The sequence below is a fragment of the Haliaeetus leucocephalus genome, unplaced genomic scaffold, assembly GCF_000737465.1.
Source record: "Haliaeetus leucocephalus isolate CR32 unplaced genomic scaffold, Haliaeetus_leucocephalus-4.0 Scaffold240, whole genome shotgun sequence".
Taxonomy (NCBI): Eukaryota; Metazoa; Chordata; class Aves; order Accipitriformes; family Accipitridae; genus Haliaeetus; species Haliaeetus leucocephalus.
The window spans coordinates 567583-586486 of NW_010972676.1; the positions used below are offsets into that span (position 1 = coordinate 567583).

General features: G+C 39.1%; 2 protein-coding genes across 6 annotated transcripts in view; both read right to left on the reverse strand.

Moving 5' to 3' along the window:
* Positions 1–16846, reverse strand: part of WDR33 (WD repeat domain 33) — a 74712-nt gene extending 57866 nt beyond the window's left edge. For 4 of the 5 annotated variants that reach the window (XM_010568207.1, XM_010568208.1, XM_010568204.1 and 1 more), the window contains exon 1: positions 13234–13372. The gene's annotated coding sequence lies outside the window, so the exon portion shown is untranslated. Of the gene's footprint in view, positions 1–13233; positions 13373–16775 lie in introns of those variants that run through there. The other variant, XM_010568205.1, reaches the window with a different exon arrangement.
* The window catches only part of POLR2D (polymerase (RNA) II (DNA directed) polypeptide D), a 7196-nt gene continuing 3762 nt past the window's right edge, over positions 15471–18904 (reverse strand). The window contains exons 2-4 of the mRNA XM_010568402.1: positions 17311–17491; positions 16776–16871; positions 15471–16017 (exon numbers count right to left, since the gene is read on the reverse strand). Of these exons, the coding sequence (XP_010566704.1) occupies positions 15939–16017; positions 16776–16871; positions 17311–17491 (356 nt within the window). The 3' untranslated portion in view covers positions 15471–15938. The remainder of the gene's footprint in view (positions 16018–16775; positions 16872–17310; positions 17492–18904) is intronic.

Below are 18904 nucleotides of genomic sequence, written 5' to 3' on the forward strand. Positions count from 1 at the left end.
GGGGGTTGGGGGGGGGGGGGGGGGGGGGAGAAATAAAAAAAAAATTTGAGCAAGAATTGGGCAGAAGAAACTGCACAACAGAACTCAAGGAGCTTGTGATAGCACCCGAGATGTCCATTGCTGCTCATTAACTGTCAACAAATACACTTGCAACAGAGCCTTTTATTCATTCCTAACAGTGCCACAAGAATGGCAGGTTTACTAATGCTATTGAGTAATCAGAGGGATATGGCTACAGAACAGTTAAAAATGAAAGAAAACTGAGGATGACCTTATACCCAGGACAGCATGGTGTCACAAGATAGATGGATTTACAGAGTTTGTTTGCTTTTTAAAACAAGAGAAGAGTCACATACAGTACTAGCCCATTACAGAAAATGGTTACAATTTAGTTCATGTACCCAAATAAGGCTACAAAGATAACATTAGCATTTCATTTAGTAACATTGTTACTTTATCATTTTATTGGGTAAAACTGTTTCTTTAATATCAAAATGAATCTTGCAATATGTTCTGAAAATTGACAGATTTGGACTTTGCTGCCCAAAATCATGCAACCAAAGCAATTCACGCATAAGTTCACTAAATCAAAATAAACCAAATTAGACTACTCAAATTAAATGAAAACACCAATGCAGCCTTCTATACTGGTTTAATCAGATAAAGCTTGGAGAAAGAGGAGTCACGGCTTATATTAAATCTGTCACTTCTTACAGATAGTTCAGTACTAAAAGAAAAAAAAAAATCTGATTTATGTATAATCTTGACAAAATGTATATATGATTTACCCAAAAAGTAAAAGATCATCATTATTGAAGTGCAATAACTGGTAACTAAAACATGCTTGCCTATTTAATGGTTATTTTTCACTGAAGTGAAAGCAACTTGGGTGCAATACTGTGAGTAATAACCTGAATATGTCAAAAGAAAAGTATGTTTCCAAATGGTAGAACAGAAGGCTATTCTCCTGGGGAGTGCAAGCAGCCAGTTACTTTGCAAACTCTACGCTGCTCACTACAACAGAACATGCTGCAGCTTAAAAGACGTTCCCCTGAAATGGCTAAAGCAGCAAAGGAAAACAAGTGTTAAAAATTTCCTGAGTGTATCTGTATACTACTTCTTTAAATGCTTATTAGACAGTTAAACAAAGTACATGTAGGCTTTAAAGCAAGCACTTTTACAGTGTAACAGAAACAGTGAAAATTAATAGCAATTATTTGCATTGCAATAGCACATAGGAGTCCAAAACATGGTTCAGGACATTCAGTGAAAAAAACCAAACCATTATTAGAGAAAAAACACCTCAGCTTTCTGAGGCAGAAGTATAAGGTAAGAACACCACAATGCAAAGTTAGCGTAACAAGTTTATTGTTGAATACATCAGTAGTAAATACCATCTTTCTTTGATTAGACAAGTGCCTTTACATCTACAAGGTATAGAGATACCACTTAATTTCCTTTTAGTAAGATTTCTCTACATTCAAAAATCTTATTGTAAATAGTCATCTCCAAAAAAATACACCTCTGCATTTTTTAATTTGTGTATTTAAGAAATCTGCAAGCACATCTGAAAAAATGCACCTGTTCTGAAAAAAAACAATCAGACCAAATACAATTTAATGTTATTCTTACAGAGTATCAACACTAGTTATGAAAGGTAATAGCTGTATTAAGCAGGAATATAAAATTAGTTAGAAAAATACATTCTCATCGTCAAAGCCACATTGTGACCCATCTCGACCCTGAACTGCATTAACAGAATTACACTTTTTGTAAAAACAGCATATTGTAAACATTTTGTAAAAATTCCAGTGATAAGGAAAGTTTTCATCGGACAATGAGATACAACAATAAAGTGCAAAGTTGCCCAACTTACCCCTGTGGAGATGAAATAATACATTTTTGTCAAAAGCAGATTAACCCCCCCCTTATAACAGTAGAAAAAATTGTGTAAGGTTCTTGCTCTTTGAGTATTTAAAAATATTATTCCAACTTTTGAATTACAGAAGGCACAGCAATAGCATGTAGTTTTCTCCATTTTTATATGCAGATCTCCAAAAATTTTCTAGAAGACATGAGTATAGTTAAGTTTAAACCTAAGAAAAATAAGTCCATTCTTAAAATCTAAGAACAGACTCCTTGATTATCCACAGGTGCTGGAGGTCCATGACACAACAAGTGACAAAACTCAAGACAAAAATACTGACCTATATTATAAAAGGCTGCTATTAAGCAACAGTGCTGCTCTTTGCAGCAAGCAGATTTCCCCAGGGCCCTACTGCTGTACTCCCAATATACATTAACATCTGTTCTCTGTTGCATTCTACTTGTGAACAAAACTTTCCTAGAAATGGGTTTTAAATTCTGACCATGCAAAGTGGGGGGAAAAGGACTTGGCATCTTTCCTCATTCCAGTCATTCTATTCCAACAGAAGATGTAAAAAATAATATAAAAATAAAAATAGCAATTTAAAAATTACAAATAAAATAAAAATTAAAAATTTAAAATAAAATAAAAATAAAATATCTCCTACATCTTCATAAAAAAACCACAGAAACAGATATTTAAATTAATCATTGGCTAAGTCAAAATAAACTACTCTGCCCAAAAGGTTCAATGACCTGTTCTTATTTGAAGACACTCCAAACATTTTTGTTTCATACACAGCCCAGAATCTACTACACTGGCACAATCAAGGACCTAAAAATGCAGAAGTATATTTTCCCCCTTTAACTTCAGTTCTGTACTTTCATCATGTCCAGTTTCACCATGAATTTAAAATTTTTGGATTTTTAAGACAAGCCAAACACATACCCACACATGATATGGAGTCTGAAAGGATAGAACATGTAACATTTCTAGCATACCTATGAAGAAAATAATTTTTCACTGTACAGCGAGCAAGACCTGGCAAAATACAATTATTTTGATGCAGTTTTTGATTCAAAAGGTTTATTCTCTGCAGGAAGAGAAGCAGTGCTGACACTTAATTGACAAAAGCCCTACACCTTTGAAGTTTCACATACAAACACACTATGCCCAAGAAACTCTGAAATAGTAGAGAAAGCATACAGGCAAATGAAGACATCTAAAAGCACAAGGGAGAATGGGCTATCAGGAAAAAAAACTTCTAACAGCCAGTCTGAAAGTCTCAGATTACAGAGCTTGGGGGACAACCTTAAACAGTGAGTCTGCTTAGCTGCATGTAAGTTACATGTACATTTAACACTTCCTTCAAATTTTGGATTTCTAGTGCTAAACAAATACCTAACAATTAAACCAATCTCAAATATTCCTCATTTTATGCTCAAACTAAACCCTTGACTCATTCCAAAGCAGTCATATTTTCAGAAGACGGGTGCTTACGTACATCATAAAAAAGTCACAATACTTTAGTTCACAGGACTCAAAGACAGGTGCTGCTTTACCACATTGGCCACAGTAGAGAAAACTGCTTTCACAAGTAAAACAGCCTAGAATGATTCCCCTTCTGCACCTCACAAAAGCAACTTGTATGGCAAGTTTCTTGAGGTGTACTCAAAACAAACATGGAAGAAACCAATTGCAGTAAGAGTATGTTTGGCAGACTGCACCTAAACCTCAGTTAGAAGATGCACAGGATTTGGTCTGCTGCCATGATTTCACTATTACCGACTTGATAGTTTTGCTTTAAGTTAAAGTTTACTCACAATATTTTTATAATTTTTTAATAATAAAACAATATTCTTCCTCCCTCTAAACCACGAATACATTCCTTTGACTCCTGCTTAGCATTTGTCGAGACCTGCATTTAGATTATAACCCAGACTGTCTTTTACTACTGTGAGTCACTACGATAACAACAATTCATCTTAACTGGCTGAAATACATCCAGCTTGGTTTTCATGCTGAAGTGATTACTGATGCTGCCTTACCTTGCTGCTACCATTTTGTCAGGAAACAAAACTTTAGGACTAACTTTTAAATCACATAACATAGCATGACAAATATAAAAAACAACAAAGGAAAAGTAGTTTAAAAGCAAAAACAGCCTCTCATCCTTGCTAACCCTAAATATCAAGATATTCTTCAGCTGGTTATTACATCAAGGCCTGTTGAACTAACACTGATCTTCATAAAAAAAAAAATCACAGCTGAATCTGCTTGGGTTGCTCCTCCCAGTTTCACCCAATATGCAGTTCACCTTATTTATAAGGAGAACATATTGTTGGTCTATATTCAACTTGGCATTTAACTCTTGGGTCCCCTTCAGTGAGACTGCTATTCAGGCAGTCACTTCACAGCTTGTACAAATCCATGAGGCTATGCCCGCACATGGAGAACTCTGCATGTCTCCTTGCTGATCTTCAGAATGCTTCTGCTGACCCATTCCTCAAGCATATCCAGGTCCCTTTTGACTCAAGTCCTACTGTTCAGGTACATAACTCCCAAATCACCAGATTATCATCATCCTTCCTCCTCAGCTCACATATGATTGAACTGGAACTTTACTGGATTCTAGAAACAAATTATTGTTTAGGTACCATACGGAAGAAATGCAGACATTATGCTTTCATTTGTCTATACTTGGCTCCTGGCAGGAGATAAGTCCTTAGAAGACTCAACCCCTCATTTGTATAAAACACACAAACAGCAGGTGGGATGGGGAGAAAGAATGGCAAGAAATCCTACAAAAAAAGTCTTCAGAGAGCTTTATGACCAGTGGAAGGGAAAAGGACTAGAAGGAGTATAGTATTTTGCAGGACAAAACTTAAAATAGGGAAACGCACCAACCAGTATCTTTGTTTCAGAAATAACCTACTGAAATTCTGATAATAAAGAGAACCAAGTCCATACAATCTAACAACAGTTTGCTTCTCTTCACACTATGAAACAGAAACATACTTTTTAATATAGTAAACAAAGTTGAGTATCTAAGTCCCTACAAGTTGCAAACTCAATGCTGACAAGAAGGTATCAAGGCCTTTTTAGTAAGACTTGGAAATTAGGAAGAGTTTTAACTTGTTATAAAGATTCATCTTTCATAACCTTTATCAACTAAATGCTTAACATACATATTCAGAACTTTTGCAACTTTTATGTAAAAGCAAATGTTGAAATTATCAAAAGAGAAGAATTAAGAAAATCTCTTTGTGACCCGAAGAATGCCTGCACCCATGCTCCCCCCCCCCCCTTTTTTTTTTTAAAGTGTTCCTTAGTATTACTCAGACCAGTCTTCTGACAAAGCAACACTTTTTGCCATACCAGTTTCTGGGCCAAATAAAGGTACAAGAATAGTGTCTTAAGTTTCCATGACCAAGAAGATGAAGTCCAGAAGGAGGAGCAGGAGGAAGGGAAATAGTGCTATCATGTGAAAAAAATGTGCCTTTATATGGTGAGAAGTACAAGAAGGTAAAAAACTCCACAAACCAAAAAGCAATGTTTTTCAGTAGTTATTAACACATTTCAAAGATTTTTTTTCTACTTATCTCTCCAAAAAGAGATTTTATACTTCAGTAGAACACTTCAAGACAAAAGAACTTATTTTTATTTAAATGCATATTTTAAGGGTAAAAGCCCTTCACCACCCATGACTATACCATAACTCACACCCAGAAGCAGAGGCTTTGTGTGACAGAGCCCCCATCTTCTGGACACATCAAGGTTATTCACATACTTCATGTATTCAATATGAGAAAAGAAGATACTAAGCACTTTCACAGCCACACTGCAAAATAAATGCCCTGTAACATACTACCTCACAGTATTTTACTAGCAACATCCGAAGAGATTTTTTTTTCCTCAAGGCTTTTTGATTTGATAAAAAGATGTAGCAGATGCACACAGAAAGATTTATCCAAGACAGAGATTTGTTTGTTACCCCCCCCAAAAGAAAAACTCAAGGTTTTCAAGCAGTTAGATTAGCAGCTATGTTTACAGCAAAAGATGCAAATACCTACAGTTGCTATGCCCAGACGTAGCTAATAGAGACACCCTTAAGCAAGAGTTGTGGAATTGAAGAGAACAGTTCAAACTTTATCACATCACACAATGCTGCTAAACAAGCCTTACGGACCCTGCTAGAGAAATTAAAACCATACTTACATTAACAACGCTCCCCATAACTGACTTACTGGTGAATCAGAGAATTTAAAAAAAATCCCATCAACCAAACACCCCCTAAATTATGGAAACAGTGAAAGAAAACAGCACTTCTAAATTACTTTGATCAAGTAAAGTTCTGACTGTAAATTATTTATGTGGATAAAGACAGAATTCAAAAGTGTAGCTTCTCAGTATCTGCTCCAGTTAAGATTTAAAAGTGTAGTGTATATATAAACTACTCTTTGGCCACAGTTTGATGTGGAAGATCAATGCATAATCCCTGTTCGCTACTGGTTAGGATAGAAACTTTAACCCAACGAGGAACAAACTTACAATAGGAAAAAATAAACTGTACTAGTTATTGTAATTTTTAAGCTCTCAGTGTTTTAAAGTCTACACAATTATCACTCAAGCAGTTCTAAAAGTTTTGTCAGAAACATGCCTATTTTAAAACATAGTCAACATAGAGATTCTTGTATATAAAGGAACTTTCAATACTAGAACAGATCTAAATTGATGGCTGATATATATACCACTTGCTCACACAACTGAAAATGAGTTAGAAATACACTTGCTTTTAACTGAAATCACACAGCCAATGCTTCCAGGAATGTAAGTTTTCTGGTCTCTCCTTGTGAATTACAAGCCATGCAAATACCTGTATATGACTATGAAGATACATATACACTGCTCAACGACCACATTTAAGCTTCTTTAGTAAACAGCCTTCACATTTACCACTTAGTATTGTTCAAAAGCATGTGTTCATCTTCTCTATCAATACATTTCTCAGTAAAGGAAATTCAAGTTCACATACATCAATCCTGCACAAAGCCTTTCAAAAAGCAAGGGTTCAGTATAAGATTTTCCCCAATTACAGGAAGAGTCAAGCTCCCCATGAGAATGACAATTCAGTAGAAATGTATGTCACCAGAGACCTTCAGTTTAGAAAACCAGAATTCTCCAAAGGTCTAAAATCCCTTGGCATTTCTTTCCTACTTTGCATCACCTGCCTTGAGAGTATCAGCAACCTTTCCTGGCAAAAGCAGCACTTCAGTGAACAGTTCTAGGTCAGTATTTTCATCTTACTGTACAGAAAGTTTGGCAGCTGTGGCTTATTATTATTAGCCAAGAGTCTACAAAAGATATTATTAGAAATAGTTTATTTATTGGGCTTGAATTTGCTAAGGAGACCAAAATATTTGCATCCACCAGTAGAAAAAGATTGCAAAACATGGCTTGATGACTGACTCAAGTATGAATTTAACTCCAAACTCTGTAATTTAGGAACAGTGCAAATATCGCAGAATGGACATACTCTATTAATACTTACCCAGTCTGGACTCCTCCTACTTGCAAATTTGGGCAATCTACAATTTTTTATTGTAATATAATCATAAAATTTCACTACTCTCTGCAAAGAAATGTAATGGTTTGCTTACGAACATGCCATAATAGCAAGAAAGGCATTTTCAAAGTTAAGTGGTGATTTTTGCTGGGGTTGGGGGAAGGAGGACAACGGTAGGAAGCACAATTGCTTGTTGCGATCACACAATTTAACTGCAGTGACAGCTACTGAGTGAACTTCAGCATTGTGGGAAGAGTCTAGAGGACTGCTGAGATCAAGTTCCCTAACAACCCAAACCCAACCTAAAACTGCTGACACCAAAAAAAGCAGTCCTGCCTTGACTCCAATTGTGTGTTCCTGTCCTACATGATCCCTCCTTTAAGCCAACATGAACATCTGCTGACCACACTAGCCATCCACCTAAGAAACTGCTCTGTGTTGAGACCCTTTTTGCTAACGTTAGTCAAAACCCAGAGCAGCTTCTCAGCCAACTGACTACGGAGTTCCAGGAATGCCTCTATTGACACAGGAGAAAAATCAAATAACCAGAAGCAAGGGAAGTTACCACTTTGGGCTGCAATGCCAGTTTAGATGACTGCAAATGTACACCAGACAGAGTAGAGCTGCACCATTACGCAGTCCTCAGGCTGTAAGTCAAGCACTTGCATCAGCTGGAGCTGTGGCACTACTTACCCAAATCAAAGTGCAGCTCCTGCCAGACTCAAATTTGCAGATGAATACTCATATACCCATGGTAAAATATAAATCACTGTGTTGCCAAAACTTCATAATGAACATGAAAACTACACCAAACCAATAAAAAATACTACAGACTCCTTGTTATCCAGCCTCTGGTCCCCCTTTAAAAAAAAGGACATATTAACATATTCTTTTGTATCATGTTTCTTTTGGATTTGGGAAAATTATTTAAAGGAACCCTCAGATATTTAAACCCAAGAAACATGGATTATTTCAAGTATCTGTGTGCTCATCTTGAAATGTATAAAACACTAATATACAGAACTGATCAGTGTCAACTTATCTGTACTTTTTGTTGCAACACTGCTTTTGTCCAATCTTGCCACGCTGTTCAACTCAGGGGTACTCACTTTTGGGTAAAGTGACAGGTGAGTGACTAAGAGCAATCTAAATTTCAAGCTTCATGACCAACTGCCTTAAATTAAAACTTGGTACTAAGTAGACACGATCTTAAACATTTAGGAACTATTTTATAAAGAGCTGATATATCTGCCATATTAACTATGAACAGTGCATATTGCCTCTCAACTCAGGGCTACAGTCACTCAGTGCAGCATAAGCCAATGCTATGGCAGAGACAGGTATTTCCCATCACCTCTTCTTATACCTACCACTTCACCAGAAACTGTTTCTAAGACACAGGCCAAAACAGAAAACTGAGCCAGATTACAACAAAAAACCATCGTACTTCTCCTTACAGAAAGGGATCTCTCTACAGCTGCCTGCTTCATACAGTGTATGAAGTCTGGTACCAAGAGAAGAAAGGCAGCAGAATATTATGATTTTAATTATTTAAAAGAACTAAAAATTCTAGGCTACATAAAATTTACAACTCCAATGATAACATTTTCAAAGTTTCAAAATTTAATAGTATTTATGCTTTTGAACCAGCACATTTCATTATACTGAAGACTAATTAAATAACAGTAATGAGCTCACAACAAGCACGCTGTTGTTCTTCCTATCAAAACTAATTAAAAGTAAACAGAAAATAAGTATTCAGATTTAACAACAGTGTATGAGAAAAATCCTATTTAAATGAAAAATGAAATGGAAAATATACTTCTAACTCCTTTTTGACAGAAAAAAATGTACCAGGGTTACTTGATGCAGTATATAAGTGCCCACAGAGGAAGAGATGTTTTCATTTATATCTCAAGAATATGAAAAATTGCTTATATTTTTTTATATTCTATGTACATGTAAGAACACTTCCATGTAATTGTTTGGAACAATGCTTGTGTACAACAGAAGTTTTATCAGTGTTAGTCAATAGCAAAGTTTAATACCGTAGAGCAAGTCCTTCCTCCTACAACAGAGAAATCATGATAAAAGCAATGACTACTGAAACTACTTAGAACAGAACCCCCAATTCCTGGTAAGATTTCATTGCAACTTACTCAGTACAATTCATTATTATTAGACTTGGTAGATTTTTCAATCCTTAAAGTATATTTACATGGATTTTCAGCTTTAAAGATTATCCCGTATTATGGAAGTTGGCACTTATTCTTCCTGTTTAATAAAGTATCTAAATGAACAGGGTTTGGTTTTGTTTGTTGTTTTGTTTTCGTTTGTTTGGTTTTTTTAACCCCTCAAGTAAAAAACAGGTACCTAGCTTCCTAGATAAATCGGGATCTGTTTATCACAGCCATTCTTACTACACAGAATCATACTTCTTCCATTTTATAATTTGGTGCAGAGGTAGAACAGAAACAATATCAGTTCGCTTAGTTTCAAAGCATAAAATAATTTGGTCTCTAGTATGCCTCCACATTCAGAGAATGCCTTACAAATCATTAACTGTCATCACTCTAAGCAAATAAGAAGGAACTGTACCAAAAAAGTATAATGGCTCAAGGGAAAGTATCAAGTCAGTAGCAGAACTCATCTGTTCTGACTTGTGCTTAAGCTATTAAAAAGTACTACAGTGTTAATGTTTCTTTCTGGGTTAGTTTTTTGGGTTTGGGGTGTTTGTGTTTGTGTTTTGGGGTTTTTTTCTTCTTTAAATCACATCCCCTTTAGACAAGGGGAAGAAGCTTGAAATAAAGCCTTTTAAAATAAGCAATCAATGAATGGCTGGAATACTTAGCCACTTTTCTAATTACAACCTCCAAAAAAATGCAGGCTTCTACTATGCTATAACACACTCAGGTCTTACCTTATCCCACCACAAGCTTTAATCTACATTGCCACAAACTGAAGAACAATTTTAACCAGTATTTCACATCACCGTGCATACACTGACTTTATACTAAATGTGTTATCAAAAGTAATATTGCACAACAGAGGAGAAACTAGCTTACTTTCTTTCCTGGTAAATATATACTTCATATCACATTTCAAGTTTCACAACAGAATGACTGGTACACCCAGCCTGAATGTGGAGAGCTGGTTGAACTAGAAATGACATTCTATCAAATGCTGAGTAGTTTTTTTTAAATACTAGTGAGCAAGAATAGATTGCTGGTAAGTTTAGCACCATTTTAAAAATACGGGATCACGGATGCTCTAAATTGAAGCGAAATTAATAACAACAAAATACAAACAACAAAGAACTATTTAGCTATCAAAAAGCCTACTTCTCTGCTCTTGTTTCAGAGATTCTCTAAGACAAGAAAACTAAGGTTATTTTAAGGTTTTTATCTTTTGAAAGATCTTTACCGTATCCCCTCCCCACCATTAAGCTCTAACAATATTCAGTTTGAGATTTACTTATCGATGACATTTCTTCATTAACTATACCCACCAAACCTTCATATTTGTATTTTTACTTTGTATAAAACTTTCAATAACAAAATGATGCAATATCAGGAATGAAAATATGGCAAATAAAGAGCAAATTTTGTAAAATTCAGAAACACACTAAAATTTTCAGCTTGTTTTTACAACATCCTGCACAGAGATATGACTAGTTTTCTAAATTATAAGCTAGAGTAACATCTGGGCAAGGCTAAAATTATTTTCATTTCCAGTGTTAGTGAACAAACTGGAAATTCCCTAGATATCAACCCTGTGGCTAGCAGATGCAAAAAGTGAAATATTTGCATGGAATCATCTCAGTAAAAAATTGAACTGTGTTCCTTCCATACTCCCACTCAAACAAAAGTCTTCTCCACAATATTTTTTTTTCAGGTGAGTCAGAAGACTAAGATATCTGCTAGGGATGGGAACAGAACAGAAGATTTCTCATCCCCTCCTCAGATCAAGGCCTCTCTTTGCTGCAGCAAGAGAAGGCATTCCTAGTACCTCTATCTCAAGCGCAGTTTAATATCACTATGTTATTACGTCCTGCGCTAACCTCTGCTGATAACAGGAATACAAAACTGATGAGAAATTTTCAATTTCAGTTGTCCAAACAGTCTAATGTTTACTGCTGCAAGGATTCAATGGAGGACCAACACTTCTGGTAGCAAGGAAAGAATTTAAATGTTTATAGTGACTGACATTTAAGTTAAAAGGTTTTAGCAGCTCTAGAAGCAGAGTATTAAATGTACACTAGTTACTAGCATCTAACATTCTCTGCAGCTCAAAAAGATGTGGGGTTTCCCCATCCTTCAATATTTATTTCTCAACACTGATGCTCTTAATATAATCTGGTAGTTCCATCCACTTCTGAAACAGTCAAATGCAGGAAAGTTGTGTAAAACTTACCTTCTAAACTGCAGAGCAGTTGAGCAAAGAACTCAAAAAATGCTAACAGCAAAGCAATTAAAGAGATGCCAGATTTTTCTTATCATGCGGAGTGTTTAAATGACAAGTCTTCTAACTACATTTTCAGATCTTCCCATTAGAAATACTACAGCACAAGTAAACAACACGTTAAGAAACAGATTTTGAAACATGCTTTATGATTATATATTCTTATATTAAAGATGATGGCACAATATTGCAGCAGACTGTTGAGAATTAAAAGTCAATTTAGCTGATAAAGAATTCAGGAGGAGAGAACCCCAAAGCATAACACAATATTGTTTGCATGCTATAAACTCTCTGACAAATATGTACATAGTGCTGCCTTTCTTAAAGGAAGAAAAGAAGAGTTTCAGTTAGGAAACACATAAAAGAATAAACAAACATCTGTTGCAAGGAGAAGGATGAGGGGCTGATGTCTACATAGGAAAACAGATTCCCAAATACAACTCACAAATTGCAATTCAGGATATAATGAGGTAGAAAACTGGTGGAGTACAGAACTACTTACCTATGACAACTTTTGTAAGACAAACAGATGTGCTCAAATAAGTACCAATATTTCAAAATACTGTATTTGAAACCATACACCTGTCTACTTATAACAAAGAAGCTAAGAGTCAGCAAGAGAAAAATAACATCCAACTTCAAAAAGGCACAAAGTTTAATTAGTTCTCTCCAATGGAAAAATGCTGAAATATTTTTTCGAATGTAACAGGTAACCTAGGTTTGCTATCCATGTCATAATCATAGACTGGTGAGTCTCAATCAGTGGAATGTGCCACCATATTGTCATTAAATCCATCCACTCTTCCAGAATAAGCAAGTGCCTGCTGCACATGGCTGTATCTAACCATAACGGCTAGGGCTTCCCAAGCCGCATCTTCAGGCAGTCAGAACCCGATCTCCGCTCAAATCCAAGCCAGAGGAAAGAACAATAATAGTAAAAAAAAAAAAAGTAAAAAAAGGCAGGATTGAGAGAGTCGGGCGAGGCCACCCCAGACACCTATGCAGCAAAGGAGACCACATGCCTGCTCCCAGCCCCAGCTTTCGCCGCCACCTCAGCCCTCCAGCACACCCCACCCCGTGGGCCCGGCGCCGCGGAGCTCGGCCCTGAGCTCAGCTCAACCCGCGGACAAGGCCCGGGCCCCATGCTCCCGAGAGCGTCCCAGGGGACTCTCGCTGCTACACCCACTCCCCGCCGCTGGGAAGCCGCGCCGGGGCTCGGCCTCTTCCCGGTCCTGGCCGCACCGCTTCTGGGCCGCGGCCTAAAAATGGCGGAGGCAGCCGCACTTCCCAAGCTGCTCACCCCCGCCCCACCAGCGGCCCAGCACCGAGCCGCACTCACCGTCCAGCCGGTCTCTCGTACCCCAACTCCGCGCTCCTGTCGCCTCGCCACTCGCCTCGTCCCTCCGGCCCCGGAAGCCGCCGCCTCACGAGCCCCCACCGCGGCCTGCCGCCATCTTCCTTCCCCCACCAGCGACCAGGCGGCGCACGCGCCCGACGTCAGCGCGCGAGGCGGTCCCAGCGCCCCAGGGGCACTGGGGGCTGGAAGACTGCGGCCAGTGCGCAGGCGCGCGAAGCAGGGCGCGCGCTGCTTCCGTGAGCCTCCCGCCGTGCCACGACCTGCGCCTGCGCTACCGGAAGCCTGGTGCCCTCCCCGACCCTTCCCCTCGCAGGTGGAGGCGGGAAGAGGTGCGCGCGCGCGCACTGAGAGGTGGCCGCGGAGTGGGCCTGCGGGGACGGGCCGCGGCGCCAGCGGTGCTTCGCTGTGGAGGGTCGCGCCCGGTGTCCCTCTTGCGTTTTGTTGGGGGGTGGGGTGGGAAGGATGACCAAAATTCAACCCATGAACCCACCGTGGCGGGGAAGCTGCGCTCCCGGCCCCGCTTTGACGATGCTGTGGCGAGGCGGCACCTGCCGCCGTGTCTGCTGGCTTCAGCCTCCTCAAAACGGGAAGTGCTGGCAGCCGGACAAATTACCGCTTCTAAAACGCACCGCCTCGCACGTCTCACCTAACCGCATGGCTGCATTTTGTACTGCTTCATGGTAATAGCCTACACATTCACCAAACAGCCCGGCGCTACAACAGAATCGCACCTCGCACAACCCCCTTGGACAGCTGCTTCTTGCCCCTCCTGATGACCAGGTTTCAAAATACAACAATCAGGAACAGCTAATCTCAAGGCTCATAATTATCTGTCTGTGGAGGATAGTGCAAATCTCCCGAGATCGCTTTCAGATTGCTAAGTCTGTTAATGCTCCTCCTTGGGACTCTGTTAGATTTACAAAGGTATCAACAAGTAGTAATGCCTCCCAATTCTAATCATTAAGTCCTTTTACCCAGAACTGTAGGTAAAGAGGTGCTGAATGGTGCTTTTTTTCTGAATAAAAATTAGTTGTCATTAAGATATGAGAGCCTGTGTATTTAAAAAATGAAAATGTCTTAAAGCTGCTTGAACAGAAACATTTTACAAGGCAAACCAAGTTACAGTGGGAGCAGCCACTGGAAAGCATATCCCCTATCAAAAGGAGCCACTGAGCTTTATAAAACAAAGATTCACCATGCCACCTTGCTTTTTGTCTTTGTTCTTTAGTTATAATTATTCTGATCCAGTTAAAGTTACTGTGGTTAATAAGAAAGGCATGTCTGGTTTATTGGCTTGCAGGAGATGTAATGCCACTAAAGCACAGAATTAAATGCTATTTGAGGTAATGTGCTTCAGCTGAGGTAGCCCAAACAGTCAGAAACCAGCCTGGCTTTTCAGCACAGCAGCAATGTTAAGTTTCCAGTAAGAGCTGAAGTAATATCGTATTTCTCTCCCTTCTGCAACATCAGCGAAACTATTGCTTATCATCACAAGTAGTGCCCTGACTTAACACACCTGTCTTTCTCTTTGTCCCAGCCGTTCTTTCCTGTACAATTTTTCTTCTTCCAGGTGTGGTGGTAGAATTATTAATATTTAAGATTTGAGAGGGCTAGCTAAGAAGTTTATCCTAACTAAAAGAACATTCCTTTCAACTAAAAGCTAACAGTCTGTGATTGTTGCCAACTCCCCACTTCTGAGCCAAGATAATACTAGGTGTGCCACTTCCACAGGCTCCACCAAGAGCCATCCTTCCATAGTGTCACTGTTTCATTTCTTCTTAGAACTGTGGCAGCTAGCAAGCTACTTAAGGAGTCCATCCCTCCCAGGGCAGATACCTGGCTTTGTTAACATCAAAGTGAATGTTTTTTCCTCACCTCTTTCTTTTCTGAAACAGTATATTGGGTCTGTGCAATCACTTGGCAGAGAACAGGGGAGCAGAGAGGGAAATGCTGCCCAAATGTTCTCTCACTATGATCATAGTTAATAACGCCTGTCTGACCTGTCCTAAATTGTACTTGCATTATTACACACTTGGAGTCCCCAGATCTCCAACACAGGTTAATAATCACAGGATCTGTTTATCACAAAGGTCCTCATTAATAAAATCATAATAAGCACCTAATGTTTATAAAACACACAGCCTTAATTAGAAACGTCTTTTAATTTACACTAAACAATAACAGAAAATTATTGAAGCTGTGAAAATCCACTGTCCTGATCAAACAATTAAAAAAAAAAACCCAAAACCCAGAAACATCACAGAAACTGATGCTGTGCTGCCCATCACTAAACCTTCCGAGAGTCAAGAACAAGTTTCTCCATCTCCTTTAGAAGTTCACAATAAAAAGAAGTCACATCTGCATTTCTGCTAAAAAACAGAAATGCGTTGAAGATTTCCAGATCAGGGAGAGGGATTTGGAAGAAGCAAATACTCAGGCCACTGGGAAAAGGCTTTTCAGGTTCTTTGGCTCTCGCAATACAGGTGACCTTACCAACATACAGGTGGAACAAACCAAAAGGACTACACTGATCTCCTGTCTGAATGCACCTGCGGATGACACAGCACCGGAGTACCCTGTATCCACAACATCCCTTACTCAGCTGGGAGCTGGATTGGTCCAGAGGGCTGAGAAACAGTCAAAGCTCCCAGGTTTTTCTGTTCAGATAAAGGGGTTGAGGGTTAACCTTAATACTGGAAGCTGCGTTTAGTCTGAATATCGTCAAGAATCTGCTGTAATTCCTCATCTTCAAATCGGCCCTCCAGGCTGTTAGAAAAGAACAGTGAGGGTACATTAAAGGTTTCAGAAATAATCTCCCCCTGGATTAATTTCAGACAGCCATAATTGTCTCCTGTCAGTCTCAACACCATCATCACCCACCTGCATGGTACCACCAGGAATCATCTATAACATTACTGTACAAATACCACTCTAATCCTATGCAGTGCCTCCTCTTTAACTGACAAAACTCCATCCTTCCCAGACCTTTCTGATGAATAATATCAAAACATTTTATCAAAAAGGCAAGGCAGGTGCAGGTTTAAACAGACCTCTATATGAAGTCCATGTAGTCTCATGCTCATAAGCCAGTCCAGTCTTGCTATGAAATCTTAGCATACAGGGAAGAAACCGTAATTCAGGTGTTTTGTTCCCTCTTCTGTCTCAGGCCATGAGGTAACAAATCAAGATATGATAACAGAATTTACTGCTGTCCTGTATAAGTCATTTGCTCCAACAGAAAAAAAAAAAAACAAAAACCCCAAAACAAAAAACCTCCAAATGCAGCTGGGTGGCCTAAGAACCCCAATTTAAGCTGTTCACACTTAACCCAGTCAATGTTGTTGACATGCATTAGGGACAGTTACAAAGATTACCTCACTCTCAGGTCAATGGATAGGTGAAGAAAGATTGACAAAAAGTTTTTCCATCAACAGAGCTGGATTGAAGAGTGGGCATCTGTCCATAGCTGGCTTTAGATTACAGGAAAGTATAAAGCAATCTTTTTACGATATGTAAATGCTCACCTAGGAATCAAAGCTTTTGCTTCCTCAGCAGTCTCAGGACACAAGTTAGCCAAACATGCCAATTCAAATTTATGGAGCTTTTTCTGGAGCAGCAAACTGTAAGGAAAGACAACAACTTGGTGAAATTACAAGTAAGATAGAGATATAAAAGGGCATAAACTAAACCAGATAGATATCTTTTTTCACTCTGCTTGTGGCACGGAAGTCAATGTTTTTTCAAGAGGGGAGGAAAAAAAGTCACATCTGTTAACTCCAATTCCCCCTAATTACTCTACAAAGTCTAGAAAATTCTCCCGTTTAATGCAATCAGCTGTCATTTAAATGCTGAAAACAAAGCAGTTCAGGAGGCTTGACCTACACAAAGTACAACCCTCCACACAGAATTACGATCATCTTTCTTGCCTCTTCAGAAAGACAAGATTCAGAATTATAGTACAAATCAGGAAACACTACTAAACTGTACTTTCATAAAGCAGCATCAATATTATATACCAAATTCTCCAGTACTGTCTTACACCCTAACTTTCCTACTCACCTACGGACACTGGCAATGGTTTCACGGTTTTTGAAGCGGCTGAAGCGTGCTGTGTAGTTCAAGGTTTTCATGAAGACTTCTGAAAGCTCCTGCTCGTCTTCTGCACTCTCATTCTGTTGCTTACGATGCTCAAGAAGCATATGTACTTCTGAATTTAGAAGAGTTTCCGCAGTTTCAAATTCTACATTTGAATGAGTGAACACCAGCATAAAAAAAAGGTGAAGCATGGGTGAAAAAATACATTTACAGAAGTTTTGTAGGTAAATTTAACTTTGGGCAATAAGGAAATGAACAGTGTGTTTCACAGCAATTGTGAAGACCTCCCACCAATCATTGGGCAGCATTTAGCACTGAAAACGCTGATAAAAATAACACCACCTTGAGTGACAATCCAACGTGTTTGTCTTTTTGACCACACAGTTTACATTTGCAGCCCTAACCTCCTGGTTTGTCACATTTTTGCAACATGTTTTCTTCACCTGTTTTTGGCAGAACTTAAGTAATATATGACTTGTTTTAGGAAAAAGTATTTAGAACTGAATTTTAAAAAAATTCAGAAGTGATGTCTATGGTCTTTGGAAGCCTCTGAGTTCTTAAAGTAAATGTGGATGCTGCTGAATGTTTTCAAAAAGGCTTTTTTTACTTAAAGTAACTTACCTACTGAAATGTTATTATCAGAAAAAAGTTTTAACTAATCTTAACAGATTCCCCCCCCCGCCCCTTTTCAGCCATGTCTCTCTGGTTTTGTTCATCACCACTATATTTGCTCCGATAACAGGAAGGTCCTTCAAGATCAGCAGTATAAGCTGTTCAAAGCAGCAGGATCAGAGACTGCATCCCGGAGTGTCCTTCAGCACTGTTTTACAAAAGCAGTCAGCTACACAGCAGTACTAGAATAAGACTGGCAACCTTTATTTTGCCTGGAACGGTAAAGTAGCTTGGACAATAGATTTTAGTGTAAAAACATCCAAAACCCAGTCTTTCAGGACTATGCTCTTCCTCTTAACTCAAAAATGCGGCACAGTAGCCTTTTTTTCCCCCTCCTCTTCCAGGGCCACTCTGAGGTGTAAATACAGCTCTAGAATTTACACTGAGTAGTTTTGTGAAAAAAATATGTAGACTGTTAGTGACCCTAGTTACAACTCAGCCTATGGACAGCTGATTTCCTAAAATGCAGTACCATTCTAATGCCAAGAAACATCAATGAAAAAGTAATGGTTATCTCAAAACCCAAGAATCTTTTCGCTATAACCTGTCATGATTTTTTTATTCCTGTACACACGTAGCGGTCCACATAAGTAAAACCAGCCATATCTCAGCAATCGTGGGGTCCTTAAATATATATATAAATGATTTATTATCCCCAATTTTTAACACTTGGGGCTCTGCAGCTGGTGGGGCGCTCAGGACGTTGAGCAGCGCTCCCGTCCAAGGAGCCGCGAGGCGAGGCGAGGCGAGGCGAAGCCAGCGCCGCGGGGACGGGAGAGCTCCTTCCCTCAGAGCCGCCCGCGGGCTCCCAGCGCTACCCAGCAGCCGCCGTCAAACTGCGACCACCGCCCGCCCCGGCCCCGGCCCCGGCGCCCACGGCCCCCTC